Raw genomic sequence first — 16,239 nt, 5'->3', positions numbered from 1 at the left:
CTTCCAGAACGTTCGCCCCCCACTGGCCTGCCCTCATGCAGACGGGCTCTGAAGATTCCACACAGACTAGAAGAGAGGCAGAAAATGAAGCTCCCAAGTTTTCTTTTCGATCTTTCCCCGAGCTTTAAAAATATTAAATATCTGGAAAAGCATGAAGCCTCTGGGAAAGCATGACTGATTTAGATATTTTGGTGCTTGTTTATTTTTTTTTCCTCCTCCCATGGTGAGGAAAGTCCTGGTATCTTGCTATTAAATAATTTTATTACTAAGGTAATAAGGTTGATAAATGCCAGCGACTCACATCGATAAAAAAGGAGAAAACACGTGTTTATTATACTTTTCTAGGAAACCATTTATCCAAAGGTAAAAATATAACAACTTCTTATTTCTGATCACATCTGTACGCTGACAGCAAAGGCTGACCCTGAAGGAGACTCTTGTTCTGGGGCTTGTGAACTCAAACCCTTGACTCCCAGTGCTCCCTTGACTCCAAGTGCTCCCCTGACTCCCAGTGGTTCCAGGACTCTCAAGTTTAAGATAGATTTTATTAAAATGTTTTCGAGGGAGGGAGGTTTGGCCACACCTGGCAGTGTCTTGGGCTTCCTCCTGGCTCTGTGCTCAAGGATCTTTTCTAGAGGGGCTTGGGGGACCTTTGGCCATGCCGGGGATCGAACCTGAGTTGGCCGCACACAAAGGAATCACCTTGCCCACTGTACCATCTCTCCAGACCCCGAGGAGAAGGCTGATGCCCAACTGTCCCAAGCGGTTAACAGAGGCTAATTCATACACTCAACACAAGAGTTCACCTCTGCGGAAGTCAACAACTCTTGATTTTTTTTGTTCGTGGGCCACACCGAGAGGTGCTCAGGGATCACTCCTGGCAGGGTTTGGGGGTGGGTGTGGCGGGGTGGGGGAGACCATACGGGGTGCCAGGTATTGAACTCTTAAGACTCCAACATTAGCCAGGTTAACTCACTGATCAAGGATGCTGGTGGCCCCCGAGGGTGAGTCTCCACCAAAACTTTAGTGTGAAGGGGATCATTTCTCGGTGACAAAAAACAATCGACTTAGGATGGATCCTAAGTGCAGATCCTATTGGATCAATCCATCCTCAAAAGTTTGAGGGGTGGGGCAGGGCTGGAGTGATAGCACAGCGGGGAGTGCGTTTGCTTTGCACATGGCCACCCGGGTTCAATCCCCAGCATCCCCTAGGGTCCCAGGAGCGATTCTTGAGTGCAGAGCCAGGAGTCAGCCCTGAGCATCGCCGGGTGGGACCCAAAAATCAATCAATCAATCGATCAATAAAGAGTGATGAACCAGGGACTGGGGCAATAGCACAGCAGGTAAGCGTTTGCCTTGCACGCAGTCGACCCGGGTTCAATCCCCGGCATCCCAGACGGTCCCTCGGGCACCGCCAGGAGTGATTCCTGAGTGCAGAGCCGGGAGTCAGCCCTGAGCATCGCCGGGTGGGACCCAAAAATCAATTAAAAAAAGTAAGTAAAGTAAGTAAAGGCCCTCCCGTTGATCGTCGATTTGCTCGAGCGGGCCCAGTAACGTCTCCATTGGAGACTTTGTTGTTACTGTGTCTGGCATCTCGAATACTCTCGGTAGCTTGCCGGGCTCTCCGAGAGGGGCGGAGGACTCGATAGCAATTAAAAAAAAGGATGAAAAAAATAAAAGGATGAAGGGGGGAAAGGAAATGAAAGCAGAGAACTCCAATCAATTCTTCATGGCACTATTCACCCCTCCCCGTCACCGCCCGGAGGCGCCGCCCACTGGCCCGTTCTCCAGAGAGCGACCCACCTGGGAGGATGTTGTTGTTGAAGGTCCACGTGAGCCGGGGCAGCGGGAGGCCTGTGGCTCTGCAGCTCAGGCGCAGCCGGTCGCCCTTGTTCAGCGCCACGTCCCCGGGGAGCTCGGTGAAGGTGGGGAGCACGTGCACCGTGAGGGTCACCGTGCGGGTGTCCTCGCCTGCGGCGTTGGCAGCGACGCAGGTGTAGGCGCCCGCGTCCTCCGGCTTGGAAAACAATCAGAACGCTTAAGACAGCAACACCCAGGGGTTCCCCCAGAAACCCGAGTCCTACTCTGGGTCCCACCCGGCGATGCTCAGGGCTGACTCCTGGCTCTGCACTCAGGGATCACTCCTGGTGGTGCTCGGGGGACCCTAGGGGATGCTGGGAATCAAACCTGGGTCGGCTGTTTGCTGGGCAAACACCCTCCCCGCTGTGCTATTGCTCCAGCCCATCTTCCTTCCTTCCTTCCTTCCTTCCTTCCTTCCTTCCTTCTCCCCCCCCCCCCCACCCTTTTCTTTCTCTCTTTCTGATTTGGTCCCACCTGGTGGTGCTCAGGGCTGACTCCTGGCTCTGCACTCAGTGATCACTCCTGGTGGTGCTCGGGGGACCCTAGGGGATGCTGGAGATCGAACCTGGGTGGGCCGCGTGCCAGGCCAACGCCCTCCCCACTGTGTTGTCGATCCAGCCCCCCAGACCAGCCTTTCCAGAACACTAGTTAAGGTTCAAACGCAGGCCTCGGCTTCAACACAGCAGTGATCTGACTTCAGAAAGCAAGAGATCAGGGCAGAGGTGATAGCACAGCGGGGAGGGCATTTGCCTTGCACGCAGCTGACCCCGGTTCGGTCCCCTGAGCACCGCCAGGAGTGCAGAGCCAGGAGTAACCCCTGTGTATTGCCGGGTGGGACCCAAAAAACAAGGGGAAAAAAGAAAGCAAGAAAGCGTTAAATCTGTGCGTTTAGGGACATGGGTTATGATTTTTTCAAGACACAAAGGAAGAATGAAGATATCGAAGGCCAATAGAGCCTGGGCCGGGCCGTGGGTGCACAGGGTGATATGGCACCCAGGAGGCTGAGGAAGGGTGGTTCTGAAAGGCTTATGGTCCTGTTCTTGTCGAAACCAGGACTCCTCTTGGCTTCCACGACCACTTATCTGTCTCCCGCCAACCTCCCTTCCGCTATGCCAATGCCCCCTTCTGCAGGTTCCCCCTCAACCAAGTCCCAGAGTTGGCGTGGGGGCCGGCTCAGGGCTGGGTCCTCGTTCCTCCACTTCCTGCACTCGGCTGCAAGGTGACGTCAACCAGTGTGGGGTCTGCGGCCGGGGATGGTGCCTGCCTGCCTGTCCTCCATCTTTCTCAAGCCCACGGGACGCCAGCTGCTCTAGGAAGGGCCCCCTGAGTCTTCTCTCCCCGGATTCACTGAGCCCCTCCCTCGTGCGGACCCCAAGAAAGTCACTCCAGGAACACTTGAGCCATTGGTGATTTGATGCTTCCAAGTCAAGGCCCAGAGCTGCAAGACCAATTTCTTTTCTTTTCTTTTTTTTTTTTTGGTATGAAGAAGAAGGCCCTCCCGTTGTTCATCGATTTTGCTCGAGTGGGCCCAGTAACATCTCCATTGGAGATTTTGTTGTTACTGTGTTTGGCATATCGAATACATCATGGGTGGCTTGCCAGGCTCTGCCGTGCGGGCGAGATCCTCTCGGTAGCTTGCCGGGCTCTCCGAGAGGGGCGGAGGAATCGAACTCGGGTCGGCCATGTTGGCCGCTTGTAAGGCAAATGCCCTACCGCTGTGCTATCGCTCCAGCGTATGGTATGGGGAAGCACCTCAAATAGTTGATCTAAAATAAAAGGTAAAGGTAAAGGCCCTCCCGTTGATCGTCGATTTGCTCGAGCGGGCCCAGTAACGTCTCCATTGGAGACTTTGTTGTTACTGATCTAAAATGTAGCATGAAATTACAATCATTTGTTATAGATACAATCTCTACTTGGTTGGTTGCAGATGAAATTTTTTTTTTCTTTTTGGGTCACAACCGGCGATGCGCAGGAGTTACTCCTGGCTCTGCACTCAGGAGTTACTCCTGGCGATGCTCAGGGGACCATATGGGATGCTGGGAATTGAACCCGGGTCAGCCATGTGCAAGGCAAATGCCCTACCCGCTGTGCTATTGCTCCAGCCCCATGCAGATGAATTTTTAACTAGTTGAAACAAAACTATCCTTGATCAATTCCAAGAATCACATTTTTTTTTTTTTGCTTTTTGGGGCACACCGGTGATGCTCAAGGGTTCCTCCTGACTCATGCATTCAGGGATCACTCCTGGCGGGGCTCAGGGGACCCTGCGGGTTGCTGGGAATTGAACCCGGGTCAGCCGTGTGCAAGGCTAACCCCCTCCCCTCTGTGCTCTCGCTCCAGCCCCCCCAAGAATCACATTAAAAAAAAAAACTTTTAGCATCTTAGGAAAGAGGCTGCAGCTTAGAAAATGATCATCTTGTCTGGTTTGTGTTTTATTTTTAATTTGGGGCCACACCCGGCTGTGCTCAGGACTCTTTCCTGATTCTGCACTCGGGAGCCCCTTCTGGCAGGGCCCAGGGGAACGGAGGCAGAGCCGGGGATGGAACCCAGGTCGGCTGCAGGCAAGGCGAGCCCCTTCCCACTGTCCATCTCTCTCGGACACTTGCATGTTTAGCTGTAGCCCTGTAGCACTGTCCTCCCGTTGATCGTCGATTTGCTCGAGCGGGCCCAGTAACGTCTCCATTGGAGACTTTGTTGTTACTGTGTCTGGCATATCGAATACTCGGTAGCTTGCCGGGCTCTCCGAGAGGGCGGAGGAATCGAACTCGGGTCGGCCATGTTGGCCGCGTGTAAGGCAAAAGCCCTACCGCTGTGCTATCGCTCCAGCCCACGTCACATACATCATCATCAAATATCATTATTCCCCCAAGTGACTCAGAGTTCAAGGGGGAATTCACCGTCGGCCTTCCCGGATGCAGAACTTACCAGAACGTTCTCCAGAACGAGTTCTCCGTAGGGCTCCACAGTGTATTTCCCTAGTGAGTTGGCTAAAGGCACGTTGTCCTTCTTCCAGTGGACTGTGGGCGTGGGGACCCCATCAGCCGTGCATGGGAGGACGGCTCGGGAATTCTCGTTGGCTGTGTAGTGCTCCTCTGGGATGTGGATCCGAGGAGGGACTGGAAGAGTTTAAAGACGATCACTCAGACGCTGCGTTCAGTGGTCGCTTCATGCACATTGCAAACGAACACACAGAAGACACCTCGGGATGGGGCTGGAGCGATAGCACAGCGGCGAGGGCGTTGACCCAGGTTCGATCCCCGGCATCCCCTAGGGTCCCCCGAGCACCGCCAGGAGTGATCCCTGAGTGCAGAGCTGGGAGTCAGCCCTGAGCATCGCCGGGTGGGACCCAAAAAGAAAAAAATTAACAATAAATAAATAAATAAATAAATAAAGCTATTTGTTTTGCCACACCAAGTGATGTTCAGGGCTTACTTTTGGCTCTCTGAATTCAAGGATCACTCCTGATGGGAGGTCATTTGCGGTGCCAGGGATTGAACCCGGGTCAGGTACATGCAAAGCAAGTGACTCACTTGCTGTACGATCTCTCTTCTGTATTGTCTTTTTTATTTTGGGGCCACACCTAATCAGTACTCAGGGCTTACTCCTAGATATGTGTGATCATATTTTAAAATTTTTATCAATGGGCTGGAGTGACAGCACAGTGGCAGGGCGTTTGCCTTGCACGCAGCCAACATGGCCGACCTGAGTTCGATTCCTCCGGCCCTCTCGGAGAGCCCGGCAAGCTGCAGAGAGTATCTCGCCCGCACGGTAGAGCCTGGCAAGCTACCCGTGACGTATTCGATATGCCAGACACAGTAACAACAAAGTCTCCAATGGAGACGTTACTGGGCCCTACTCGAGCAAATCAATGAACAACGGGAGGACAGTGACAGATAGTGATTTTCTGTTTAGCATAGTTAATTATTGCAAATTTTCTACAAGTACCTGTAGAGGACTATTAATTATTCCAAGCAAAGAGACTAAATTGCATGTAACTGAAAGTAGTTATAAACTTCGAGGAAGAAATTTAGAGAAAGCCATAAATGTCTTTTTAATTTTGACTAAATCACATAATTTTAATAATAACTTCACTGAAATGGAGTTAGGATTTGGGGGCCACATTCAGCAGTGCTCAGGGCTCACTCCTAGCTCTGCAATCAAGGGTCATTTCTGTCAGGGCCTGGGGGGGTCATGTGGGGTACTGGGGAGTGCCCTACCCACCGTGCTATATCGCGCCGGTCCTGTAACAAAGAAGTTAAAAGAATTCAAGAGCTCCTGAAGAATAAAAAATTCTCATTAAATTTTGAAAAGTTATCAGGGGGCTGAAGTAATAGTCCAGCAGGGAGGGCGTTTGTCGTGCATGAAGCTGAACTGGGTTCAATCCCCGGCATCCCATACGGTCTCTTGAGCACTGCCAGGGGTATTCCTGAGTGCAGAGCCAGAAGCAACCCCTGAGCATCGCAGGGTGTGACCCAAAAAGCCAAAATATGTATATATATATATATATATATATATCAGAAATGATCATAAAGTACTTGATATCCTAAAATATCAAGACTGGTGATAGCAGTATTATACATATTTTAATTACTAGCACGAAGAATAGTGCTGAAATCAGCTGGATTTGCTTGTCCTTTTCTCGGACCGACATGAAAAATGATGAAATCGTCATCTTGAAAGACACACCAACAACCGAAATCGTTCAGCTGATATTTAGCTATTTTTGTGAGTTGTCTGAACTCAAAGGATCAGAGTGTAACTTTGTTCCTAACATATGCACACGAATCCTCTGCCACCTTCAATCAATCAGCTGAACGGACGGCCTGGAGCGCAGCTCGGAAAGTGAAAACGGACTCTTCCTGAGCCAAAGCGCAGAACCCAGCCCTCACGGCGGGAGGGAAAATGAGTGGCGCGTCAGGACACGAGCGACAGAACTCTGTTTCTCTTTCTCTCCCAGGCGGTTGGGCACACAGAGAGGAACACAAAGCACAGAATAGGGTCTTTGTGTTTGTGTGGTCGTGCACCGGGGGAAATGGAGGTCAGGTCCCCACTTGGTCCATTCACCAAAGGCCACCTGCTATGGGCCACCTACCATGGACTGTGAGTGTTGCCCACCTACCGTGGTCCACCTACTGTGTACTGTGAGTGTTGCCCACCTACCGTGGATCACCTGCCATGGACTATGAGTGTGTCCACTTACCAGGGAACACCGACCATGGACTGTGTCACCCACCTACCAAGGATCACCTACTGTGACCCACCTACCATGGATCACCGACTGCAGATCACCTACTGTGGACTATGAGTGTCACCCACCTGCCGTGGCCCACCTCCTGCGTACTGTGAATGTCGTCCACCTACTGTGGACCACCTACCATGGGCTGTGAGCATGGCCCTCCTACCGTGGCCCACCTACTGTGTACCGTGAGTGTCGCCCACTTACCATGGCCCACTTACCATGAACCACCTACTGTGCATCACCTACTATGGACTATGAGTGTTGCCCACCTACTGTGGACCACCTACCATGGACCACCTACCGTGGACTGTGTGATCCACCTACTGTGGCCCACCTACCGTGGACTATGAGTGTCACCCACCTGCCTTGGCCCAGCTACTGCTATACTGTGAGTGTCGCCCACCTACTGTGGACCACCTACCGTGGGCTGTGAGCATGGCCCTCCTACCGTGGCCCACCTACTGTGTACTGTATCACTCACTTACTGTGGCCCACCTACCATGGACCATGAGTGTCACTCACTTGCCGTGGCCCACCTCCTGTGTACTGTTAGTGTCGTCCACCTACCGTGGACTGTGTGATCCACCGACTGTGGCCCACCTACCATGGACTATGAGTGTCATCCACCTGTCTTGCCCAGCTACTACTGTACTGTGAGTGTCGCCCACCTACTGTGGATCACCTACTGCAGACCATGAGTGTCACCCACCTGCCGTGGCCCACTCCTATATACTGTGAGTGTCGTCCATCTACCGTGGACCACGTACCATGGGCTGTGAGCATGGCCCTCCTACCATGGCCCACCTACTGTGTACTGTGTCGCCCACTTACCGTGGCCCACCTACCATGGATCACCTACCGTGGACTATGAGCGTGGTGCTCACGCTGGCCGATCCTGCCACGTTGGTGGCCAGGCACGTGTACTGACCAGCGTCTTCTGGCTGGGCAAACGCGATCTGTAGGGCCCCCGAGCTGAGGACGCGCAGGCGGAGGGACTCGGGGACAGCACGCCCATCTTTGTGCCAGGAGATGTGGGGTGGCGGGTGGCCGTCTGCCTCGCAAGGCAGGGAGATGGGCTTGTCCACGGCGGTGAGGTGTTCCTCAGCGGGGGCGCCGATGGCCGGGGGAACTGAGAGACACGGAGTCGAAATCGTCACCGCCTGTGAGCTTCGTGCGGGAACTGACCCGGCACTGACCCGTGACAAGATCCCAGGGAGGAAGAACCCCAGGCTGCCGCCAGGAAACCAACACAGCTCGTTTTCATGGAAAAACAAAATTTCTTGTGCCCATTTCAGAAAACGCTTCTCTATGACTTTTAACACAGCCACGTAATAAATCACTTTCAATAAGACGACAAACAGGAATGAGGGACTCAGGTCTGTAAGAGTCAGGCTGTATTTATTCACAATCACAATCACAATCACGACCATCCTGTTATTCGTCGATTGCCTCGAGCAGGCCCCAGTAACGTCTCCTTCGCCCTAGCCCTGAGATTTTAAAAGAGCCATTTCAAGGCTCTTTCAGGGTTGGGAGAATGAGACCCATCCTTGTTACTGGTATTTGGCATATTGCGTACACCACGGGGAGTTTGCCAGACTCTGCCGTGTGACGTCTATGGCAAATGAAAAAAAAGCAAATTTTGCATTTTGGGTCCCACCCGGCCATGCACAGGGCTTACTCCTGGCTCTGCACTCAGGAGTTACTCCTGGCAGTGCTCAGGGGACCATATAGGATGCTAGGAATTAAACCCAGGTCAGCCACGTGCAAGGCAAACACCCTACCCGCTGTGCTATCTCTCCAGCCCCCCCCCCCCCATTTTGTTGTTTGCTATTTCTTATTTAAAAAATTTTTTTTTAATTCTTTTTGGTTTTGGGTCATACCTGGCGATGCTCAGGGGTTACTCCTGGCTCTGTGCTCAAGACTCACTCCTGGCAGGCTCAGGGGAGTTTATGGGATGCCGGGGATCGAACTTGGATCGGCTGCATGCAGGGCAAAAGCCCTCCCCGATCTGCTATTACTCTCCCCCCCATTTTTTGTTATTTGTTATCTGTGTTGTGTGATCCTCTGGGCTAGAGCGATAGCACAGCAGCAGGGCGTTTGCCTTGCATGCAGCCAACATGGCTGACCCGAGTTCGATTCCTCCGCCCCTCTCGGAGAGCCCGGCAAGCTACCGAGAGTATTCGATATGCCAGACACAGTAACAACAAAGTCTCCAACGGAGACGTTACTGGGCCCGCTCGAGCAAATTGATGAACAACGGGAGGACAGTGACAGTGACAGTGATCCCTCTAGCTTTTTTTTTTTTTTTTGGCTTTTTGGGTCACACCTGGAGATGCTCAGGGGTTGCTCCTGACTCTGCACTCAGGATTAATCCTGGTGGGGCACAGGGAGTCATATGGGAGGCCGGGGATTGAACCGGGCCATCCGGTCCTCCCAACTGTACTCTCACTCAGGCCCTCCCTCCGGCCATTTTCACTTTCAGAAATCCATTCAGGATCTGCAAGTTATTCAGAGACTCGAAGACTGTAGGAGAGAATGATTCTTAAAAATCATTCTACAGGGGCTGGAGAGATAGCACAGCGGGTAGGACATTTGCCTTGCACGAGGCCAACCCGAGTTCAATTCCCAGCATCCCATATGGTTCCCTGAGCACCGCCAGGAGTAACCCCTGTGCATCGCCGACCCAGGAAGCAAAAAAAAAAAAATTCTACATTATGTGCTACAATAGTTTTTGTGATTTTTGTTGATTGCATTGCAAAATACAAAAGACTCTATCACAAAAGTCAAGAGGATGGATTGCCTTAGGGCTCTGCTGTCAACAAAGACAAAGGCAAAACCCAAACAAGAGGTGTGGTCTGTGCACAAAGGGAATACTACTCGGCTGTAAAAAGGTGAGTCCCTGCCATGCAACAGCCCAGAAGGGGCTTGAGGCGATAGAGCCGAGGGGAGACAGATGGACAGAGGGACGTTTCTCAATTCCCCCTGCATGACTTCCTGCACTCGGGTCCTGGCAGTGTCTGGGCTGGGCGTGGTGGCTGCCCGGCACGACCGGGTTGGTGCTACTCGAGGGTCTCCAGACCCCGAGAATTTCTCCTGTCCCTCCTGTAGTTACAGGGAAAATGCTTCCTCTGCCCTGCGGCCGCACGTGGGCCCAGCCCAGCCTCGGAGCTCAGAGCTGGCCCTGCCCTCCCCTCCTGAACCCCACACCCCACCCCGGGCCCCACAGTCCCCCTCTCGAACCCCACAGTCCCCTGGGCCCCACAATCCCCCTCCTGAACTCCCAACCCGAACCCCCTCCTGAACCCCAACAATCCCCTCCGAGCCCCCAACCCCCACCGAACCCCCAATCCCTCTCTTGAACCCCCAACCCCCTTCCCAAACCCCACAATCCCCTGGACCCCTCTATCCCCCTCCCGAACTCCCAACCCAAACCCCCCTCCTGAACCCCCAACCCCCCTCCCAAGCCCCAACACCCCTCCCAAAACCCCCAACCCCCAACCCGAACCCCACAATCCCCCTCCTGGTACGGGGTAATGACCGAAAGAAAAAGAACCAACTAGAGCAAAAGCAAGTTTATCGACTCCTGAGCTGCAGCCAGACGGGGAGGGAGGGAGAGGAAAGAGGGAACTGTGTGGGGCAGGACGTCAGGGGAACTGGAAACAGTGAAGAACTTCCCAGCCCAGAAGTGATTAATGATCTCGGTGCCCACCCGAGGAGGTCACGATCCTGTTACCCAGCACAGCCACTTCACGGAAAACGGGATTTGGAAAAACGCTGGGCGAGTTTTCTTCCCTACCAGCACAGGAGTGATAGATAGCACAGCAGGTAGGGCGTTTGCCTTGCACTCGGCTGACCTGGCCGAGCTTGGGTTCGATTTCTCTGCCCCTCTCGGAGAGCCCGGCAAGCTACCGAGTATCTCGCCCGCACGGCAAGCTCCCCGTGACGTATTCGAGATGCCAAACACAGTAACAACAAGTCTCACGATGGAGACGTTACTGGGCCCGCTCGAGCAAATCGATGAACAATGGGAGGACAGGGACAGTGAGAGTGACCAGCATAGGAGCAGAACAAGGAGGACGCGAGAGACGAAGGCTCTTAGCTCAGATCAGCAGGCGCTGGCCTGAACTGGGAGCTCCTTGGCGACCGAGGAGCAGGGACGGGTCAGGGAGGTACCTCGGACGTTCAGCTTGATCTTTCCCAAGGCCGTGCCAGCGGCGTTCTGAGCCACACACATGTACAGGCCGGCGTCCTCTCTCTCGGCCCTGGGGATCTGCAGGGCGCCCGTGGGAAGGACCACGTGGCTTTTGCCTGCACGGTGGTGACAGCAGAGAAGAGGCGGCTCACTTTCACTGGGCGGGGTGGGGGGAGGAAGCCGTCGCGGCGCGTGACTTCCCCGATCACAGAGCACCGAGCCCGGGGCTTCTCCGGCCCCGTGGAAGGTACCTGAGGTGAGCACGCTGATGCCTTCTTTCTGCCAGGTGACGGAGGGGCTGGGGACCCCCGTGGCTTCGCAGGGTAGGAGGACGGGGTTGTTGAGGATGACGTCCAGCTCACTGGGCTGCGGCCGGATGGTGGGAGGCTCTGGGGGGAACGGAGAACAGAAGTGCAGTGACTCCCGTGGGTGGCTGAGAAGCCAGCCGCTAGAACCCCCGCCCCAGTTCCTGACACCCAGCCAGCGTGTCTGCGGAGGGAGTGTGGTCCCTGGAATGCAGGAATTGGCGAAGTCTCGGGCGAACCCTCCCCTCCCAGAGATGGACGGCACCCTCTTGCTCCAACCGCCAGGCAACCGCGAGCACTTTTCGTGAGCCGAGAGTCCCGTACCCTGGACGCGCAGAGTCACGTGGCGGTGGGCAGCCCCGGCCGCGTTTCGGGCCACACACGTGTACCTTCCGGCGTGGTGCAGCTCTGTGGCGGGGATCTCGATCGCTCCTGCAGGGAGAATGTGGTTCACACAGCCCGTCCGCCCACCATGCAGTCGCCTCCCAGATGGGGCATCACGTGGGAGGGAGTTTGAGTGCCCCGTGGGCGCGAGTCAAGGCTGCCCCATCCCTCACCCCTGTGACCCCGCTGAAGGGAGCTGCCTGCTTATGCAGGGTCCTTTCGTGGACCCAGCTCTGGGAGTTGCCTCACTCAGAGGGCCAAGCGTATTTGACACAGTTCTCCGTCCCGCCACCTCGAATACGTGGAATAGTCACTGTGTCGCTAGCTCAAGCCTATGGAGAAGTTAATACATCATCATCCTCAGTTTGCAAGTGAATGCGTTGGGATTTCGTGGCATATGCAGGAAATTGTCACCGTCACTGTCCTCCCGTTCGTTGTTCATCGATTTGCTCGAGCGGGCCCAGTAACGTCTCCATTGGAGACTTTGTTGTTACTGTGTTTGGCATCTCGAATACGCCACGGGGAGCTTGCCAGGCTTTGCCGTGCGGGCGAGATCCTCTCGGTAGCTTGCCGGGCTCTCTGAGAGGGGCGGAGGAATCGAACCCGGCTCGGTTGGGCTGGCTGCGCGCAAGGCAAACGCCCTACCTGTTTGTAACGCTCAGTAAACTACACCTTGGTAAATCGTGAAAAGTACACGGGAAGGGTCAGAGAGTTCTTCAGTATGTTTTGCTATTATTTCTCCCTTGTTCTTAGTTCCCGTTACTGAGCTGAGTGACATTGTTTTCATGATATTACGCTTCCCATGTTTGTTATGATCAAGGAAACGTATGATCTTGGGAATATGTTTTTTTTTTTTTTTGCGATGACAATGGATGATTTTACCTGCCAGGTTCCTGATAAAGATGTGTAAGAGGCTCACGGTCACGGTCCTCCCGTTGTTCATCAATTTGCTCAAGCGGGCCCAGTGACGTCTCCATCATGAGACTTGTTGTTACTGTGTCTGGCATATCGAAGACGTCACGGGGAGCTTGCCAGGCTCTGCCGTGCGGGCGAGATACTCTCGGCAGCTTGCAGGGCTCTCCGAGAGGGGCGGAGGAATCGAACTCGGGTCGGCCATGTTGGCTGCGTGCAAGGCAGAAGCCCTACCGCTGTGCTATTAAAGATCAATGCTGCTGGAGTGATAGCACAGAGGTAGGGCATTTGCCTTGCACGCTGCTGGCCTGGCCGACCCGGGTTCGATTCCTCCGCCCCTCTCGGAGAGCCCGGCAAGCTACCGAGAGTATCTCTCCCGCACGGCAGAGCCTGGCAAGCTCCCCGTGACGTCTTCGAGATGCCAAACACAGTCACAACAAGTCTCGCAATGGAGACGTTACTGGGCCCGCTCGAGCAAATCGATGAACAACGGGAGGACAGTGACAGTGACAGTGCTGCTGTTCCGCGAGAACTCAGCCCTCTCAACCGCCTGTCGATCGTTTCTTTGATCCTCTCGACCCGTTCAACTGTCGGCTGGTCCGGCACCCCGCGATACCACTTCTGGGCATAGATCCCAGGGGTGCAAAACAGCACAGGAGAAATGATGTCTGCACCTGCGCGGTCACTGCAGCACTGCTCACAAGAGCCAGAATCGCTCCAGCCCCTCTTTTCTTTTGCTTTGCTTCCATGTCACCCACAGTGCTACAAGGCTTGGGGTGTTGGCGAGGGGACCCTCCCCGCCGTGCGATGACCCCTGTCCCGATGGCCCCACTTTGAAAGAAAAGGGATGCGAATACCATTTGGTATAAAGGAAAAACTGTCCCGTAAAATGACCTACAGGCTTACAAAAATATAATAAAAGTCAAATTTTATGCCTTGAAATACAGACTTAGGACTGTGTGAAGAGGGGGAGGAAACAAAAAACCAAAAACACAACAGAATTTTCTCCTGCCCCAGCTGCTGGTGGCTCATTGGCAGAGGGGGAGAGATGGTGAAGCCCTGGACGGTGACTGCCTGGCAGGTCCACGTGGGGGATGGGGGCAGCTGAGACACTCAAGAACCGCAGAGAACCGTTTGCAGTTCCTCCTTTCACTTCCTGCAGAGGGAGAACCCACGGAATTCCTCTTGGCCACTCACCCCACTTCTCGCCTGGCCCCGGCTGTGAGAGGAGCAGAGAGTGGGCTGTGGAGGTTGGGAGAGAGGGACACCCGTGGGCCTGGTGCTGGGGGGGACACTCGCGTGGGGACCCCTTCCAAATCCAGGGGCGCATTGCCCAGTGCCTCCGGGAGAGAACTGGAGGAGGGTCTGTGCTCCTTTTTCCTTCCTTCCTTCCTTCCTTCCTTCCTTCCTTCCTTCCTTCCTTCCTCCCTCCCTCTCCCTCCCTCCTTCCTTCTTTCCTCCCTCCCTCTCTCCTTCCTTCCTTTCTTCCTTCTTTCCTTCCTTCCTCCCAACTTCCTTCCTTCCTTCCTTCCTTCCGTTCTTCCTTTCTTCCCTCCCTCTTTCCTTCCTTCTCTCCTTCCTTCCTTCCTCTCTCCTTCCTTCTTTTCTTCCTTCTTTCCTTCCTTCCTCCCAACTTCCTTCCTTCCTTCCTTTCTTTCCTCCCTCTTTCCTTCCTTCTCTCCTTCCTTCCTTTCTTCCTTCCATTCTTCCCTCCCTCCTTCCTTCCTTCCTCCCTCCCTCCTTCCTTCTTTCCTCCCTCCCTCTCTCCTTCCTTCCTTTCTTCCTTCTTTTCTTCCTTCCTCCCAACTTCCTTCCTTCCTTCCATTCTTCCTTTCTTCCCTCCCTCTTTCCTTCCTTCTCTCCTTCCTTCCTTCCTTCCTTCCTTCCTTCCTTCCGTTCTTCCTTTCTTCCCTCCCTCTTTCCTTCCTTCTCTCCTTCCTTCCTTCCTCTCTCCTTCCTTCCTTTCTTCCTTCTTTTCTTCCTTCCTCCCAACTTCCTTCCTTCCTTCCATTCTTCCTTTCTTCCCTCCCTCTTTCCTTCCTTCTCTCCTTCCTTCCTTCCTTCCTTCCTTCCTTCCTTCCTTCCATTCTTCCCTCCCTCTTTCCTTCCTTTTCTCCTTCCTTCCTTCCTTCCTTCCTTCTCCTTCCTTCCTTCCTTCCTTCCTTCCTTCCTTCCTTCCTTCCATTCTTCCCTCCCTCTTTCCTTCCTTTTCTCCTTCCTTCCTTCCTTCCTTCCTTCTCCTTCCTTCCTTCCTTCCTTCCTTCCTTCCTTCCATTCTTCCCTCCCTCTTTCCTTCCTTTTCTCCTTCCTTCCTTCCTTCCTTCCTTCCTTCCTTCCTTCCTTCCTTCCTCTCCCTCCCTCCTTCCTCCCTCCTTCCTTCCTCTCTCTCCCTTCCTTTTCTTTCTTTCCCTCCCCCTCACTCCCTCGAAGCGACCCCCCCCCCCCCAGTGTCTAAAGGCAGAGGCACAGCTGCTCGTGTCTCCCGTCCCTGAGAACCGCGGGGCTCACCCGAGGCCAGCAGCCTGGAGCCGGGCGCCCTGGGCAGCAGCCTGCCGCCATTCTTCATCCAGGTCACGGTGGGTGGCGGGACACCCGCAGCCGAGCAGGGGAGCACGGCGGGGGCCCCGCGGGTGACCAGCAGGTCCGTGGGCTCATCGGCCAGCGACGGGGGAACTGCGGAAACAAGGTGTTGGCCTGGAACCTTCTGGCGCCTGCGCCCGCGGGGCCTCAGAGCGCGCCTGTTAGCCCGGCGAGGCCCAGCTACCTTGGACGGTGAGAGCCGTGGTCCTCCGCTCCTCCCCGGCCTCGTTGGCTGCGACGCACTCGTACGTGGCTGTGTCGTCCACAGACGGGGAGATGATGACCAGGGAGCCGGAGGAGAGAAGCCTGCAGGGAAGGCCGGGCAGGGGGTCAGCTTCGAGCTGAAACTCGGATCCCAGGTGACCGCGGTTCCTTGTTCGTTCCTCAGACACCGTTCGGCTCTCAGGTGACTGCAGTTCCTTGTTCGTTCCTCAGACACCATCCGGCATCTGGGCCCAAAGGTCACAGAGCAGAGGACGGCCCCCGCCCCTGCCTTGGCCTGGACCCGAGACAGCTGAGTAGGGGGTGGTCCCAGGGGGGGTCATCCACGGTTCTGGGTCCTGAGCACATCCCCCTGGGGTCCCCGCCCGGAGGAGATGCAGGGAGAACCCTGAGGTCGCAGGGGCCCACTAGCCGCCAGCCACACGGGGACTCCCCTGGGGTAGCAAGGAATGTGCCCACGGAGTGAAGTGACCCCGAAGGCTGGTGGTGCAGGGTTTCCTGGACAGAGCAAGTGCTGCTAGGTCTGTCCCTGGCGGTGAATGTCT

At 54.7% G+C, this 16,239-nt stretch overlaps 1 protein-coding gene across 1 annotated transcript in view; it reads right to left on the bottom strand.

Annotated features, from left to right (window-relative positions):
* Nucleotides 1–16,239, bottom strand: part of HMCN1 (hemicentin 1) — a 355,305-nt gene that overhangs the window by 39,450 nt on the left and 299,616 nt on the right. The window contains exons 76-83 of the mRNA XM_056106608.1: nt 15,657–15,778; nt 15,401–15,565; nt 11,921–12,028; nt 11,543–11,680; nt 11,273–11,407; nt 7,959–8,228; nt 4,786–4,976; nt 1,804–2,017 (exon numbers count right to left, since the gene is read on the bottom strand). Of these exons, the coding sequence (XP_055962583.1) occupies nt 1,804–2,017; nt 4,786–4,976; nt 7,959–8,228; nt 11,273–11,407; nt 11,543–11,680; nt 11,921–12,028; nt 15,401–15,565; nt 15,657–15,778 (1,343 nt within the window). The remainder of the gene's footprint in view (nt 1–1,803; nt 2,018–4,785; nt 4,977–7,958; nt 8,229–11,272; nt 11,408–11,542; nt 11,681–11,920; nt 12,029–15,400; nt 15,566–15,656; nt 15,779–16,239) is intronic.

The sequence above is a fragment of the Sorex fumeus genome, unplaced genomic scaffold, assembly GCF_029834395.1.
Source record: "Sorex fumeus unplaced genomic scaffold, SorFum_2.1 ptg000135l, whole genome shotgun sequence".
NCBI classification, from domain to species: Eukaryota; Metazoa; Chordata; class Mammalia; order Eulipotyphla; family Soricidae; genus Sorex; species Sorex fumeus.
This window is presented reverse-complemented; position numbering and strand designations above follow the sequence as displayed.